At 43.9% G+C, this 18364-nt stretch overlaps 2 protein-coding genes across 3 annotated transcripts in view; one reads left to right on the forward strand and one right to left on the reverse strand.

Moving 5' to 3' along the window:
* ddx54 (DEAD-box helicase 54) overlaps window positions 1-2475 on the forward strand; it is a 37599-nt gene extending 35124 nt beyond the window's left edge. The window contains exon 20 of the mRNA XM_033043140.1: window positions 1145-2475. Coding sequence (XP_032899031.1) covers window positions 1145-1380 — 236 coding nt within the window. The 3' untranslated portion in view covers window positions 1381-2475. The remainder of the gene's footprint in view (window positions 1-1144) is intronic.
* Window positions 2476-2578: 103 nt separating this feature from the next.
* Window positions 2579-18364, reverse strand: part of cfap73 (cilia and flagella associated protein 73) — a 31222-nt gene continuing 15436 nt past the window's right edge. For both annotated transcript variants that reach the window (XM_033043151.1, XM_033043150.1), the window contains exons 4-7: window positions 16965-17165; window positions 11335-11556; window positions 4389-4544; window positions 2579-4250 (exon numbers count right to left, since the gene is read on the reverse strand). In XM_033043151.1, the coding sequence (XP_032899042.1) occupies window positions 4188-4250; window positions 4389-4544; window positions 11335-11556; window positions 16965-17165 (642 nt within the window). In that variant the 3' untranslated portion in view covers window positions 2579-4187. The remainder of the gene's footprint in view (window positions 4251-4388; window positions 4545-11334; window positions 11557-16964; window positions 17166-18364) is intronic.

Genomic DNA, 18364 nt, shown 5'->3' on the forward strand with positions numbered 1-18364 from the left:
GCAATCTGGGGAGAAGGGCCTTGATCAGGGAGGTGACCAAGAACCCGATGATCACTCTGACAGAGCTCCAGAGTTCCTCTGTGGAGATGGGAGAACCTTCCATAAGGACAACTATATCTGCAGCACTCCACCAATCAGGCCTTTCTGGTGGAGTGGCCAGACGGAACCCACTCCTCAATAAAAGGCACATGACAGCCTATTTGGTGTTTGCCACAATGCACCTAAAGGACTCTCAGACCATGAGCAACAAGATTCTCCGGTCTGATGAAACCAAGATTGAACTCTTTGGCCTGAATGCCAAGCGTCATGTCTGGAGGAAACCAGGCACCGCTCATCACCTGGCCAATACCATACCTACGGTGAGGCAGCGTGGTGGCAGCATCATGCTGTGGGGATGTTTTTCAGCAGCGGGAACTGGGAGACTAGTCAGGATTGAGGAAAAGATGAACGGAGCAAAGTACAGAAAGATCCTTGATGAAAACCTGCTGCAGAGCATTCTGGACCTCAGACTGGGGTGAAGGTTCACCTTCCAACAGGACAACGACCCAAAGCACACAGCCAAGACAACGCAGGAGTGGCTTCGTGACAAGTCTGTGAATGTCCTTGAGTGGCCCCGCCAGAGCCTGGACTTGAACCCGATCGAACATCGCTGGAGGGACCTGAAAATAGCTGTGCATCGACACTCCCCATCTAACCTGACAGAGCTTGAGAGGATCTGCAGAGAAGAATGGGAGAAATTACCCAAATACAGGTGTGCCAAGCTTGTAGCATCATACCCAAGAAGACTTGAGGCTGTAATCTCTGCCAAAGATGCCTCAACAAAGTACTGAGTAAAGGGTCTGAATACTTGTGTAAATGTGATATTTCAGTTGTTTCTTTTTAATTACTTTGCAAAAATGTCTAAACACCTGTTTTTGCTTTTTTATTATGGGGGTATTATGTGTAGTTTAATTTTTTTTTTAAAAAGAAGAATTTAATCGATTTTAGAATAAGGCTTGTAGCGTGACAAAATGTGGAGAAAGTGAAGGGGTCTGAATACTTTCTGAATGCACTATGTATGTGTAATCGCAAGCACACTCAGCCAAATAATGTGATTCTGTAATGTGTCATTCTGATTTTACTATTTAACAAAAAAAAATTGCAGGTGGAAGAGGAAACCTGCGATCCTTCTCAAGAAAACCAAGTCAACAAGGAGTAAAATCAGAACTTAAAACCAAAACTGAAATTCTTAAAGAAAGGAAGAGAATGGAAAGAAATAAATTCCTGCAACGTGGAGGAATGAAAAAGCTCAAGCACAGGAACCGGCATCGTGTGAGGGAAATGCAGAGCATGGCCTTCGGTAGAGGCAGAGGCAAAGGGAAAATGAGGAAAAAAATGTAATCACAATATTTTTAAAATATCATCTACCGAACTGAACTGATATTTTTGCCATTTACAATAATGTGTTTCTGGCTATTATTATCTGAAGCCCACTTTGCCTTTTTATTTGTGCAGATGTATTATAAAGAATAATTAAACAAGTAACAATGTCTCAAGACTGTTTGAACATACTATTTTTTATACAATCTGCAGCATAAATACTGTTTGTAATGAAACTTTTTTTATAAAATTGTTTTATAAAGTGCTCTCCTCCCATTGAAATGTCTCAGATATTATCCAAAGATGGAAGTTAATAAAGTTAGCTCAGCTGCTTCCATTCTCAGCCTCTGACAGCTAACAAACCTTGGGGGCTGTGTTTTGCTGGCTGTAAAAGCATGATTGTTTTTTGAATTTTTTAAATGAACACCAGGTACTGCAGATGCTGGAATCTAAAGCAAAAATAATCTGCTGGGGAAACTGCCATTATCACCTTCCTTATCTGGCTGCCTTCATGTTCCTGCTCATCACCTTCACCCTCTCCTGTGGCTCTTTCTGCCTTTAATTTCTCTTCTGTTTGCCTCCATCCATCAACTACCTATCTCTGCCTCTCAGCTCCAACACTTGCTGGATCTCCCAGTTGCTAACCATTATAACTCCTCTTCCCATTCTGATCTTTCTGTCCTGGGCCTCCTCCATTGCCAGAGTGAGGCCAGTTTGGTTGCCTCTTAGTCTGGTAGCCTTGATGATGGGTAATAACATTTCAGCAAGCACTGCATCTCATAAATCATATCAACTGGCACCACTTTTGCTTTATAGTGGAGACGCCAGAAGCTGGAATCTTGAGCAAATTACAAATTATGTTTCAGGTCAGGACCCTTCAGATGTATTTCTTTGCCGTATTATTTATTTCATGCAGCTAAAATGAACTTGCAGAGTACATGCCAAATTGTGTTAGCTGATCCTGTTTTGCTTATTGTCAGTAAAGACTCTCCATTTTTGTTTGTGATCTTGAGGTGCCCATTATTTCAATGGAATATATGCCCATTCTAAGGTGAGGCCTATTCATAATCTTGAATTTACTGATACGTCATTTGATAAGTAAAATGTGCTTTATTCACATTCATTAATTTGCTGGCCTGATTATACATGACAAACCACTCAATTCATCTTAAATATGAAACATTAGACATTTACAAACATTTCAAAGCATTTACCTTGCAATTTTTTCAGATATTTATCCAGCTCTATTCTGAATATCACAATGTAACCTTCCTCCACTGCACACTTTGGCAGTGTATTCTAGACCTTAACCACTTATGGGATGCAAAAAATGTGCTCATGTCAGTTGTAGTTCTGTTGACAATCACCTCTCTTTGTCCCTTAGTTTTTGGGCCCTCTACCAATGGGTCTATCTATGCGGGACATCCAAAAGGCATTTGGTGAGGTGCTGCAAAATAGGCTTGTTGTTAAGATTGAAGGTCATGGATAGAAAATTGGCTAACAGGGACAGTGAGTAATGCTGAACGATTGTTTTCCAGACGAGAGGACACTGTAAGAGGAGCTGTCCAAACAGAAAGGGTGGATGAACTGTGAAAGGCGAGAGATAAAGGGACATCTAAAAGGCATTTGATAAAATTCTACATAATAGCATTTCATAATGCAATTCATAATATGTGGTCATACTGCATTTCATAACATAAATTCACATAATGCATTTCATAATATAAATGGTCTGGAATTGTATCTAAACCTCTTAATTCCAAAATCTGCAATTGGACTAACACCAATTTCTTTCCTCCATCCATATCACTGGAATCATTTCAATAAACATCTGCATTCTATCTAAATCATACATATCTTTCCCAAAATATGTTTGCCAAAACTGAACATAGTTTTTCAGTTGTGGCTGAACCAATATCCATCACCACTTGCTTCCTTGCTCTTGTTGTCTATATTTATAAAAATCTTGGAAGAAGTCACATCAGGCCGCAGCAGAATGAATAAGGGTCCCAGCCCGAAACATTGCATATCTGTTCCCTCCCCAGATGCTGGCTGATCCCTGAGTTCTTCCAGCACGTTGAATTTTCCTTAAGACTCCAGCATCTGTAGTCTCCTGTGTCTCAATTTATATAATGAAATGCATACCATTGGATGGGTCCTATTACAATTTCCTCCAGACTGGAAAACAACCTTTCAGCATGATTCTCTGGTCCTCCTAAAACCAATTTTCATGCTCTAAAGCCCTTTTTATTCCATTGGATTTAGTCATGACGACAAACCTATTATGTAGCAACTTATCAAATGCCTTTTGGATGTCCCTTTATATCTCGCCTTTCACAGTTCATCCACCCTTTCTGTTAATGCTTCAAGAAACTTATCAATTTAGTGAGACTTGATTTGCCTTTAGAGAAAGCCAGCATGGACTTGATGATCAAGCCACACTTGCTTTCTAATTCTCTCACTGCCTATTGTTTCTGGACCTTGGTCCAACATCATAACTTATTGGTCGTTACCAGTTTATCACTTCACCTTGTTTGAAGAAAGGTGTATTAATTGGATTTCTTCCAGTTCCCGAGAACCATCTGAATCTCTAGGCTTTTGAACAATTGTGGACACAGCCATAACCTACTTCACAGCCGACACAAGTTATGGATTTGACAGAAATATGAACAGTTATAGTTGACTTTTACCTATATGTCCTTTAAATACTAATGCATCAATTTATTTTCAATTGTAGACATGTGAAACTTAATTTTTCATTCCGTAGTATTTCCTAACAGTATAAATTCATTTGTAGCATTTATTCTTTTAATGCAGCAGAAGGAAGGCTAACTTTCCATTCTCTTGAACTCATGTAAAATCTCCCTCAATTGCATAATATATTCTTGTACCTGCCAAAAAAAAACAAAAAAAATTAGCAGCTTTATGCCAATTTGAATTACAAATCTTTTACCCACCTAAGCATATTTGAAGGTTCACACCCAGAAAAGGAATAAAAATCATTGTAACGTAATAAATAGGAAACTTACTACACTAAGCTGTTTGGTTGTGTCTTCTATTGCAATGTTCAAATCCAGTTCTGCCTCTTTAATGTGTGCGTAAAGGTTAAAAATGGCCATTTTTACCATGCCCAGAGTAAGAGTCTTTTTTGCAGCTGTATTTTGGATGTGTACCCATATGGATTCCTGTAAATTTGGAAAACAGTACAATTAGGTTATTTCAACTTATTTCACAGGTTAATTATGAATAGAAACATCAAGAGCCAAGAGTCAAATCAAGAGTGTTTAATTATGTTTTTAAAAACGGAACAATGAAATTGTTACTAACAGCGGCATGACAGACCTGTAAATACGATATTCATACAATACAGAACAATGAACAGCAAAAAAATAATTAAATTAAAAACCCTATTAGTTTAAAAAAAAAAAAGCCAGAACTCCTAAGATAATTCATAATTAGTGTTGTGTTCAAGAGCCTGATGGTTGTTGGGAAGAAGCTATTCTTGAACCTGGTGGTCATGGTTTTAAGACTCAAGTCAAGTCAAGATAGTTTATTGTCATGTGTCCCAGATAGGACAATTAAATTCTTGCTTGCTGCAGCACAACAGAATATTGTAGGCATGAATACAGAACAGATCAGTGTGTCTATATACCATAGACCATATATATACACATAAATAAACATAGGCTGTTATAGTTCAGACTTTGTTTGAAGGTGTGTTTAATAGTCTGATGGCTGTGAGGAAGAAGCTGTTCCTGAACCTGGATGTTGCAGATGTCAGGCTCCAGTACCTTCTACCTGATGGCAGCGGGGAGATGAGTGTGTGGCCAGGATGGTGTGGGTCCTTGATGATGTTGGCAGCCTTTTTGAGGCAGCGACTGTGATAGATCCCCTCGATGTTAGGGAGGTTAGAGCCGGTGAAGGCCTGGGCAGTATTTACAACTTTTTGCAGCCTTTTCAGCTCCTGGACGCTCAAGTTGCTGAACCAAGCCATGATGCAACCGGTCAGCATGCTCTCTACTGTGCACATGTAGATGTTCGAGAAAGTCCTCCTTGACCTAACGACCCTCCGTAATCTTCTCAGGATGGAGAGGCGCTGATGTACTTTCTTTATAATTGCATCAGTGTGCTGGGACCAAGAGAGATCTTCAGAAATATGCATGCCTTGGAATTTGAAGTTCTTGACCCTTTCCACCATCGACCCATTGATATAAATGGGTTTGTGGGTCCCTATCCTACCCCTTCCAAAGTCCACAATCAGTTCCTTGGTTTTGCTGGTGTTGAGAGCCAGGTTATTGTAATGGCACTATTTGGTCAATCGGTCGATCTCACTTCTATACTCTGACTCGTCCCCATCAGTGATACGTCCTACAACAGTGGTGTCGTCGGCGAACTTGATGATGGTGGGCGGCGCGACTCTCGTCAGCAGCGGCCTCTGCAGTCCGTCTGCGTTTTTATTATTTTATGTCAATGTTTTAATGTAGTTTTTGTTATTTTTTGTTGGGGTATGTGTGTGGGGGGGGAGGGGGTAACTTTTAAATCTCTCCCTGCACGGGAGACCCGACCTTTTCTTTGTCGGGTCTCCGTTGTCGTTGGGGCTGCAACGAGGAGCGGCCTCCAACAGGAAGACCGGGGGCTGTGGTGCCAACTACTCACCTCACCGTCGCGGAGCTGGCCGAGTCCAGAGCGGGTGGAGCTGTGGTGGACGCTGCTGCGACCCGACCCCCGGAGGTTCGGAGGCTTCAACTGCGGGTTTGGCGGACAGTGACACCGGGAGCCCGCGGGTCCCTGGAGGGAGACTGCTTTTCGGGGCTTCCGCAACGGCGACTTCTCCCGCCCGAGTTGCGGGGTTGAAGAGCTCCTGGAGCGGGGCCTTACATCATCGCCCCGCGCGGCTTGGAATGGCCGCAGGACTGTGAGCGCCCGCCGGGGGCTCTAACACCAAGACCCGGTGTGCGACCTTGCATCACCCGGTGTGGCTTTAATGGCCACGGGACAATCGCCATCGCCCGCCGGGGGCTTTGACTTTGACTCTGACATCGGGGGGGGTGAGTGCAGTGGAGAGATGTTTTTTTGGCCTTCCATCACCGCAATGTGATGGATGTTTATGTAAATTATGTTGTGTCTTGGGTCTATTTGTTTGTAATGTATGGCTGCAGAAACGACATTTTGTTTGGACCTCAAGGGGTCCAAATGACAATAAATTGAATTGTATTGTATTGTATTGTATTGTATTGATGGAGTTTGCACTATATCCGGCTACGCAGTCATGAGTATAGAGTGAGTAAAGCAGGGGCTGAGCACACAGCCTTGAGGTGCTCCCGTGCTGATTGTTATCGAGGATGATACATTTCCACCAATACGGACAGACTGTGGTCTGTGAATGAGGAAGTCGAGCTCCTTCCTCCCAATGGCAGAGGTGAAATGCGAGCAAGGGTGATGTGGGTACTTGATAACCTGGTCCCTGTAGTCTTTACCTCCTTGCACATCGTCAATGCAATGGCCCATGTTATGTAATCGTTAGCAAACTAATTAATCAATAATTAAACAAGCTATTAATCAATTAAAGTGAACCATTGTCACAAAGCCACTAAAACAGCTAAACGCTGCTGCATGCAAGCCAAAATCAGATACAGAAAGCATTATCAAGTAGATTTAATCTTTAAAAATAAGTGCACAAATTACAATTCTAATGCCTTTTTTCTTTATGCTCTAGTCCAACCTTTCTATGTAACCTGAATTTTTCGATCGTGGCAGCCATCACAGCTATTGTACCTATTTTTTGAGTAAATGATTCTTGACTTCAATCCTATTTACCTTAACTAATATGTATTATAATTCTGATTGCGAACTGTTTTGCATGACTTACAATTTATTTTCCTCCATAAACAGTCAAAAAATGATTTTCTGTTATTTTAGAGATATTGCAAATTTGTGTTTGTTGCGTAGCAAAGTGCAAAGTCATGCACTTAGGTAGAGGTATAAAGGCGTAGACTATTTTCTAAATGCACCTCCATCGTGCCGGTGCCAAAACACTCCACTGCCAAAACACTCCACTGCGGCAAGCCTCAATGACTTCCGCCCAGTTGCACTTACTCCCATCATCACCAAGTGCTTCGAGAGGCTGGTCCTGGCACACCTCAAAGGCTGCCTACCCCCCACATTGGATCCCTATCAGTTTGCCTACCGCAAGAACAGGAGTACGGAGGATGCCATCTCAACGGCACTTCACTCCGCCCTCTCCCACCTCGACAACACTTACGTAAGAAGGCTGTTCATCGATTACAGCTCAGCATTCAACACCATTATACCCTCTAAACTGATCACCAAACTCGGTGACCTGGGCATCGACCCCTCCCTCTGCAACTGGATACTGGACTTTCTAACCAACAGACCCCAGTCTGTTAGGTTAGACAAGCACACCTCTTCAACCCTCACCCTGAACACCGGCGTTCCACAGGGCTGTGTGCTGAGCCCCCTCCTCTACTCCCTCTTCACCTACGACTGCACACCTGTACATGGTACTAACACCATCATCAAGTATGCAGATGATACAACGGTGATTGGCCTCATCAGCAACAATGATGAGTCGGCCTATAGGGAGGAGGTCCTGCTCCTAGCAGCATGGTGCGCTGACAACAACCTGGCCCTTAACTCCAAGAAGACCAAGGAGCTCATTGTAGACGCACACCCCCATCCACATTAACGGGACGGAGGTGGAACGTGTTTCTAGCTTCAGGTTCCTGGGGGTCAACATCTCCGATGACCTCTCTTGGACCCACAATACCTCAACTCTGGTCAAGAAGGCTCACCAGCGTCTCTTCTTCCTGAGGAGACTGAAGAAGGTCCATCTGTCTCCTCAGATCCTGGTGAACTTCTACCGCTGCACCATCGAGAGCATCCTTACCAACTGTATCACAGTATGGTATGGCAACTGCTCTGTCTCCGACCGGAAAGCACTGCAGAGGGTGGTGAAAATTGCCCAACGCATCACCGGTTCCTCGCTCCCCTCCATTGAGTCTGTCCAAAGCAAGCGTTGTCTGCGAAGGGCGCTCAGCATCACCAAGGACTGCTCTCATCCCAACCATGGACTATTTACCCTCCTACCATCCGGGAGGTGCTACAGGTCTCTCCGTTGCCGGACCAGCAGGTCCAGGAACAGCTTCTTCCCTGCGGCTGTTACACTACTTAACACTGTACCTCGGTGACTGCCAATCACACCCCCCCCCCCCCCCTCGGACACTCCTCCCACAGGAAAAACACTATGACTGTATGCATGTAAATAGATTTATTTATTTATATTCTATGTCGCTCTTCCAGGGAGATGCTAACTGCATTTCGTTGTCTCTGTACTGTACACTGACAATGACAATTAAAGTTGAATATGAATCTGAATCTGAAATGGGGAAGGAATTCAGAAATTGGTGGTGCAAAAGGACTTGGGAGTGCTGGTACAGAATCCCAAAGGGTTACATTTGCAGGTTGAGTTGGTAGTGAGGAAAGCAAATGCAATGCTTGTATTCATTTCAAGAGGACTAAAATACTAAAGCTAGGACGTAATGCTGAGGCTTTATGAGGCAGTGGTCAAACCACATTTGGGGTATTGCGAGCATTTTCTTTCCCATGTCTAAGGAAGGATTTGCTGTTGAAGAGGGTATAGAGGAGGTTTACGAGGATGCCAGGGATCATTGGGTTAATGTATGAGGAGTATGACTCAATCCCAGTACTTGGAATTTAAAAGGGGGGCGAGGGGGGAGAATCTCATTGAAACCCACCAAATAATAAAAGGTCTAAATAGAGTGGACGTGGAGAGGATGTTTCCAGAGGTCACATCCTCTGTATAAAATGACACACCTTTAGAATGGAGATGAGGTGAAATTTCTTTAGCCAGAAGGTGATGAATCTGGAATTCATTGCCACAAACGGCTGTGGTATTTTTAAAGCGGAGATTGATAGGGTCTTAATTAGAAGGGTGGTAAAGGTTTCGGGAGAAGGCAGGAGAATTGGGTTGAGAGGGACAAATAGATCTGCTATGATCAAATGGCGGAGCAGACTTGATGGGCTGAATGGTCTAATTCTGTTCCTATGTCTTATGATCTCAGAATTTAAATCAATACTTTGTGTGTCCTTAACATCATGGGCAGAAGTGCTTATGCATCTATAATCGTGTTAAACTATATTATACATGATTATTGTGAGAAGTCGAGAACTGTGCGCCTGCTTGGCCAACCTTGCACTTGCCTTTGGCTAGTGGATATTCACCATTAGAAATTCAGTTAGCTCAAATCTAGGAAAATTGTGTCTTTTTAGGTTGTTTAGATCCCAGGTGATACCTAGCCTTGCCTATCGATAGCTTACAACCCAGTGGTATGAATACGATTTCTCTAACTTCAAGTAATCCTTGCATCCCCCCTCCCTCAGCCAAGTTGTACCAGCTTCAGTCGTCTTGTTGTCTACTAGTTTTCACCTAGAGCACGGCTGACAATGGCGTTTCCTTTATCATCGTTACTATTTTTTAATGTCTTTAATGCATTTAGAAACATGGAAAATAGGTGCAGGAGTAGGCCATTCGGCCCTTCGAGCCTGCACCGCCATTCAATATGATCATGGCTGATCATCCAACTCAATATCCTGTACCTGCCTTCTCTCCATACCCCCTGATCCCTTTAGCCACAAGGGCCACATCTAACTCCCTCTTAAATATAGCCAATGAACTGGCCTCAACTACCTTCTGTGGCAGAGAATTCCAGAGATTCACCACTCTCTGTGTGAAAAATGTTTTCCTCATCTCGGTCCTAAAAGATTTCCCCCTTATCCTTAAACTGTGACCCCTTGTTCTGGACTTCCCCAACATCGGGAACAATCTTCCTGCATCTAGCCTGTCCAACCCCTTAAGAATTTAGTAAGTTTCTATAAGATCCCCCCTCAATCTTCTAAATTCTAGCGAGTACAAGCCGAGTCTATGCAGTCTTTCGTCATATGAAAGTCCTGACATCCCAGGAATCAGTCTGGTGAACCTTCTCTGTACTCCCTCTGTGGCAAGAATGTCTTTCCTCAAATTAGGAGACCAAAACTGAACGCAATACTCCAGGTGTGGGCTCACCAAGACCCTGTACAACTGCAGTAGAACCTCCCTGCTCCTATACTCAAATCCTTTTGCTATGAATGCTAACATACCATTCGCTTTCTTCACTGCCTGCTGCACCTGCATGCCTACTTTTAATGACTGGTGTACCATGACACCCAGGTCTCGTTGCATCTCCCCTTTTCCTAATCGGCCACCATTCAGATAATGGTCTGAAGAAGGGTTTCGGCCCGAAACGTCGCCTATTTCCTTCGCTCCATAGATGCTGCTGCACCCGCTGAGTTTCCCCAGCAATTTTGTGTACCTTCGATATTCCAGCATCTGCAGTTCCCTTTTGAACACAATAGTCTACTTTCCTGTTTTTGCCACCAAAGTGGATAACCTCACATTTATCCACATTATACTGCATCTGCCATGCATTTGCCAACTCACCCAGCGTATCCAAGTCACCTTGCAGCCTCCTAGCATCCTCCTCACAGCTAACACTGCCCCCCAGCTTCGTGTCATCCGCAAACTTGGAGATGTTGCATTCAATTCCCTCATCCAGATCATTAATATATATTGTAAATAGCTGGGGTCTCAGCACTGAGCCTTGCGGTACCCCACTAGTCACTGCCTGCCATTGTGAAAAGTACCCGTTTACTCCTACTCTTTGCTTCCTGTCTGCCAGCCAGTTCTCTATCCACATCAATACTGAACCCCCAATACCGTGTGCTTTACCTTGTCCTCATCTCTTCATCACCATCTATATCTCTCATGTCCCTTTCCTCTAACTCTCCGTCTGAAGGGTTTCCTTTTCTCCAGAGATGCTGGTCGGACCCGCTGAGTTACTCCAGTTTTTTGTGTCTACGGTTTAAAGCAGCATCTGCAGTGCCTTCCTACACACGTACCCATTTTACGGTTTTAGTCTTGGCTGCTTCCAGGCGGATTTTCAGCCCTGCAATCATATTCTGGTACTTCAAATTTTCATTGTTCTTTGTTTTTATGAAGTTATTTAGATTGGACTTGATAGTCTTTATAGTTTCTTGGTTTTCTTGGTATCTTCGGACTAGCAGGTCGTATGTATGCAACAAAGCCTCAAAACGACTGGTCACCGTTCCGATATCCTGAAACTTGAAAACAATTAGGAACAGTTCCTTCAGTCAGACATGACGCGAAAAAATAGTGAAACTTTCATTATTAAAACAATCAAACAAACATCTTCTCCGAGCTAATTCCCATTGATTTCACTGATCTTGATAACCTTCAAAAAGTGCCGCCATCCACCCTTGCATTGATTTCAAAATGCTTTTCATGATCAACAGACCCTTCAAGGGCTTGGTCTCCCTTGCGTCCTCTCTACTTCTATTCCACCTTTAACCAAGGGACACCCTGCCAGCTTAAGGCCCTGTCCCACTGTACGAGTTAATTCAAGAGCTCTCCCGAGTTTAAAAAAAAAACAAACTCGTGGTAAGCACGGAGAATGAACGTAGCGGGTATGTCGGAGCTCGGGACGTCTCTTGGCGGCTCGTAACGCTAACGGCCGGTACTCGGGAAACGCGGTAAGCTTGGGAAACGCGGTAAGCTCGGGAAGACTCGTGAAGATGTTTCAACGTTAAAAAATGTCCACGAGAGAGCCCTGAGTACCGACGAGCGGCCATTACTGTAAATCTCCGAGTTCGAATCAGGGCAAACTCGGGAGAACTCTTTGAATGCACTCGGACAGGGCTTTAAGTCCCTACTCGCGTAAATCCTAAAGAAAACTAACGGGTTTTAGTCCTTTCCCAGGTCTGACCAAAGAGTTCACTCTAGGCACGAAGTACTAGAGTAACACAGCATGTCAGGTAGCATGCCTGGCAAAATCCCAAGCCATCTCTGGCGATGCTGCCTGATCCGCTGAGTTACTCCAGCACTCTGAATTTTTTTTTTGTAAACAAGCATCAGCAGTTCATTGTCTCTACAAAGCGTTAATTCTGTTTCTCTTTTCACAGATGCTGACTCACCTCCTGAGTTTTTTCTGCTTTTACCTCTTATAACCCACCTCTTTTACTCTGTTCGGCCATTGCCTCCCCCTGGTAACCCCAGAATCCTATCATTTTAACCTCTGAGAATTTAAATACATTGGCTGTGCTCGTGAAGTGTAAGAATCACTTCAAAAATGCCATACTTAGAAACATAGAAAATAGGTGCAGGAGTAGGCCATTCGGCCCTTCGAGCCTGCACCGTCATTCAATATGATCATGGCTGATCATCCAACTCAGTATCCTGTACCTGCTTTCTCTCAATACCCCCTCATCCCTTTAGCCACAAGGGCCACATCTAACTCCCTCTTAATTATAGCCAATGAACTGGCCTCAACTACCTTCTGTGGCAGAGAATTCCAGAGATTCACCACAGTTACTGTGTGAAAAATGTTTTCCTCATCTCGGCCCTAAATGATTTACCCATTATCCTTAAAATGTGACCCCTTGTTCTGGACTTCCCCAACATCGGGAACAATCTTCCTGCATCTAGCCTGTCCAACCCCTTAAGAATTTTGTAAGTTTCTATAAGATCCCCCCTCAATCTTCTAAATTCTAGCGAGTACAAACCAAGTCTATCCAGTCTTTCTTCATATGAAAGTCCTGACATCCCAGGAATCAGTCTGGTGAACCTTCTCTGTACTCCCTCTACGGCAAGAATGTCTTTCCTCAGATTAGGAGACCAAAACTGTACGCAATAGTCCAGGTGTGGTCTCACCAAGGCCCTGTACAACTGCAGTAGAACCTCCCTGCTCCTATACTCAAATCCTTTTGCTATGAATACTAACATACCATTCGCCTTCTTCACCGCCTGCTGCACCTGCATGCCTACTTTTAATGACTGGTGTACCATGACACCCAGGTCTTGTTGCATCTCCCCTTTTCCTAATCGGCCACCATTCAGATAATAGTCCACTTTCCTGTTTTTGCCACCAAAGTGGATAACCTCACATTTATCCACATTATACTGCATCTGCCATGCATTGCCCACTCACCCAGCCTATCCAAGTCACCTTGCAGCCTTCTAGCATCCTCCTCACAGCTAACATTGCCCCCCAGCTTCGTGTCATCCGCAAACTTGGAGATATTGCATTCAATTCACTCGTCCAAATCGTTAATATATATCGTAAATAGCTGGGTTCCCAGCACTGAGCCTTGCGGTACCCCACTAGCCACTGCCTGCCATTGTGAAAAGGACCCATTTACTCCTACTCTTTGCTTCCTGTCTGCCAGCCAGTTCTCTATCCACATCAATACTGAACCCCCAATACCGTGTGCTTTAAGTTTGTATACTAATCTCTTATGTGGGAGCTTGTCGAAAGCCTTCTGAAAGTTCATATATAACACATCCACTGGTTCTCCCTTATCCACTCTACTAGTTACATCCTCGAAAAATTCTATAAGATTCGTCAGACATGATTTACCTTTCATAAATCCATGCTGACTTTTTCCAATGATTTCACCACTTTCCAAATGTGCTGCTATCCCATCTTTAATAACTGATTCTAGCAGTTTCCCCACTACCGACGTTAGACTTTCGAGGATGTAACTAGTAGAGTGGATAAGGGAGAACCAGTGGATGTGTTATATATGTCCTCGTTCTTCAGGGAACGGGGATTCCCTTCTGCCACCATAGATGAGGCTCGCACCAGGGTCTCATCCATACCCCGCAACACTGCTCTCTCTCCCCATCCCCGCACTCGCAACAAGGGCAGAGTCCCCCTGGTCCTCGCCTTTCACCCCACCAGCCGGCAAATACAACAAATAATCCTCCGTCATTTCCACCACCTCCAACGTGACCCCACCACTCGCCACATCTTCCCATCTCCGCCCATGTCTGCCTTCCGCAAAGACCGCTCCCTCCGCAACTCCCTTGTCAATTCTTCCCTTCCCTCCCGTACCACCCCCTCCCCGGGCACTTTCCGTTGCAACTGCAAGAAATGCAACACCTGTCCCTTCACCTCCCCCCTCGACTCCATTCAAGGACCCAAGCAGTCGTTCCAGGTGCGACAAAGGTTCACCTGTATCTCCTCCAACCTCATCTACTGCATCCGCTGCTCTAGATGTCAGCTGATTTACATCGGGGAGACTAAGCGGAGGTTGGGCGATCGTTTCGCCGAACACCTCCGCTCAGTCCGCAATAATCTACCTGAACTCCCGGTGGCTCAGCACTTCAACTCCCCCTCCCATTCCCAATCCAACCTCTCTGTCCTGGGTCTCCTCCATTGCCAGAGTGAGCAACACCGGAAATTGGAGGAACAGCACCTCATATTCCGCCTGGGTAGCTTGCGTCCGGATGGCATGAATGTTGAATTCTCCCAGTTTTGCTAGCCCTTGCTGTCTCCTCCCCTTCCTTAACCCTCGAACTGTCTCCTCCCATCCTCCCGCCCTCGGGCTCCTCCCTCCTCCCTTTTTCCTTCCTTCTCCCCCCCACCCCCCATCAGTCTGAAGAAGGGTTTCGGCCCGAAATGTCGCCTATTTCCTTCGCTCCATAGATGCTGCTGCACCCGCTGAGTTTCTCCAGCATTTTTGTGTACCACCGACGTTAGACTAACTGGTCTGTAATTCCCCATTTTCTCCCTCTCTCCCTTTTTTAAAAGTGGGGTTACATTAGCTACCCTCCAATCTTCAGGAACTACTCCAGAATCTAAAGAGTTTTGAAAAATTATCACTAATGCATCCACTATTTCCAGGGCTACTTCCTTAAGTACTCTGGGATGCAGCCTATCTGGCCCTGGGGATTTATCGGCCTTTAATCCATTCAATTTACCTAACACCACTTCCTGGCTAACCTGGATTTCACTCAGTTCCTCCATCTCATTTGACCCACGGTCCCCTACTATTTCCGGCAGATTATTTATGTATTCCTTAGTGAAGACAGAACCAAAGTAGTTATTCAATTGGTCTGCCATGTCCTTGTTCCCCATGATCAATTCACCTGTTTCTGACTGCAAGGGACCTACATTTGTTTTAACTAATCTTTTTCTCTTCGCATATCTATAAAAGCTTGTGCAGTCAGTTTTTATGTTCCCTGCCAGTTTTCTTTCATAATCTATTTTCCCTTTCCTAATTAAGCCCTTTGTCCTCCTCTGCTGGTCTCTGAATTTCTCCCAGTCCTCTGATAGGCTGCTTTTTCTGGCTAATTTGTATGCTTCATCTTTTGTTTTGATACTATCCCTGATTTCCCTTGTTATCCACGGATGCACTACCTTCCCTGATTTATTTTTTTGCCAAACTGGGATGAACAATTGTTGTAGTTCATCCATGCAGTCTTTAAATGCCTTCCATTGCATATCCACCGTCAACCCATTAAGAATCAATTGCCAGTCTATTTTGGCCAATTCACGTCTCATACCCTCAAAGTTACCTTTCTTTAAGTTCAGGACCCTTGTTTCTGAATTAACGATGTCACTCTCCATCCTAATGAAGAACTCAACCATATTATGGTCACTCTTGCCCAAGGGGCCACGCACAAGAAGACTGCTAACTAACCCTTCCTCATTACTCAATACCCAATCTAGAATAGCCTGCTCTCTCGTTGGTTCCTCTACATGTTGGTTTAGAAAACTATCCGGCATACATTCCAAGAAATCCTCTTCCTCAGCACCCTTGCCAATTTGATTCATCCAATCTATATGTAGATTGAAGTCACCAATTATAACTGTTTTACCTTTGTTGCACGCATTTCTAATTTCCTGTTTGATGCCATCCCCAACTCCACTACTACTGTTAGGAGGCCTGTACACAACTCCCACTAGCGTTTTCTGCCCCTTAGTGTTTCGCAGCTCTACCCATATCGATTCCACATCCTCCAAGCTAATGTCCTTCCTTTCTATTGCGTTAATCTGCTCTCTAACCAGCAACGCTACCCCACCTTCTTTCCCTTTCTGTCTATCCCTCCTGAATATTGTATATCCTTGGATGTTCAGCTCCCAGCCTTGGTCACCCTGGAGCCATGTCTCTGTGATCCCAACTATATCATAGTCATTAATAGCTATCTGCACATTCAACTCATCCACCTTATTATGAATGCTCCTTGCATTGAGACACAAAGCCTTCAGGCTTGTTTTTACAACACTCTTACCCCTTATTCAATTATGTTGAAAAGTGGCCCTTTTTGATTTTTGCCCTGGATTTGTCTGCCTGCCACTTTTACTTTTCACCTTGCTATCTATTGCTTCTACCCTCATTTTACACCCCTCTGTCTCTCCGCTCACACATTTAAGAAACCCTTTCCCTTTAACTCCATCCTCAACTATCCCATTTGACACCCCACCCCCCTTATTCAGTTTAAAACCACCCGTGTAGCAGTGGCAAACCAGCCTGCCAGAATGCTGGTCCCCCACCTGTTAAGATGCAATCCGTCCCTTTTGCACAGTTCCCCCTTACTCCAAAACAGATCCCAGTGATCTAAGAATCTAAATCCCTGCCCCGTGCACCAGTTCCTCAGCCACACATTCAGGTCCCTACATCATACTTGTATCATACACACATTTATATAGATGTAAAACAGTAGTTACCTCATCTCCTGTTTTAATTACATTCTCTAAAAAACTTGGATACACGGCATGACTCTCTGTCTTCTTCTTTAGCTTTCCTCTTTGTGTGATCTGAAAGTCCAATTCCTTTTCCATTTTCATAATATCTCTCTCTTTCTGTCTTTGTAGATCATTTTCAGACATTTGTTTACTCTTGGCTCTGAGTCGTTTGGCATCATTTTCCTTGGGAAGGCAAAGGAATAAAATATCAGACATTCAACAGATATTACACTTCTGCCTATGAATATGTATTTTGAGTAGATTGTATTCACATGCAAGGTGAATAATTCATATTCATAAATCAGGCCATTGATTGTCATTTTAATTGATTTTTGTTAGCCAATTATGAAAACAAAACAAGTATTTAAATCATACGAAGAATTTGATTTGCCATACAGTCAAACCAAAAAAGCAACAAAACACACAACCACATAAAAATGTAACATAAACATCCATTACAGCGGCTCCTCCACATTCCTCACTGTGATGGGAGGCAATAAAGTCTTACTTCTGCCATATACAATCGCAACTGTAAATGCCCTCTGGTAAAATAGGGCTGGATCACTTGAACACATTTAGTGTATGCATTCACATGCTCTTCCTGGGAATTGCAGAGTTAAAGTTATCTCAGTGTTTGTTCTACTTTCCTGACACACGAGATGGAATTACAAGGAATATAAATCACATCAATCACATACAGATCATTGCTTCATGCTGTTCCCTATTCTCGTCACTATGGATAATGAAGTTTCACCTGAAGTACGAGGGGAAGCTGGCCAGGAATATAAAGAAGGACAGTAAAAGTGTCTTTAGATATGTTAAGGGAAAAAGAATAGCAAAGTCAAATGTGGGTCCCTTGAAGGCAGACACGGGTGAAATTATTATGGGGAACTAGGAAATGGCAGAAGAGTTGAACAGGTACTTCGGATCTGTCTTCACTAAAGAAGACACAAACAATCTCCCACAAGTACTGGAGGACAGAGGATCTAAGGGGGTAGAGGAACTGAAATTAATTTTCATTAGGCGAGAAATAGTATTGGGTAGGCTAATGGGACTGAAGGATGATAAATCCGCTGGGCCTGATGGTCTGCATCCCAGGGTCCTCAGGGAGGTGGCTCTAGAAATAGTGGACGCATTGGTGATCATTTTCCAATGTTCAATAGATTCAGGATCAGTTCCTGTGGATTGGAGGATAACTAACGTTATCCCACTTTTCAAGAAAGGAGCGAGAGAGAAAACGAGGAATTACAGACCATTTAGCCTGACTTCGGTGGTGGGAAAGATGCTGGAGTCATTTATTAAAGAGGTAATAATGGGCCATTTGGATAGCAGTAAAAGGATTAGTCCGTCAGCATGGATTTATGAAAGGAAAATCATGCTTG

Source organism: Amblyraja radiata, chromosome 25, assembly GCF_010909765.2.
Source record: "Amblyraja radiata isolate CabotCenter1 chromosome 25, sAmbRad1.1.pri, whole genome shotgun sequence".
Lineage (NCBI taxonomy): Eukaryota > Metazoa > Chordata > Chondrichthyes > Rajiformes > Rajidae > Amblyraja > Amblyraja radiata.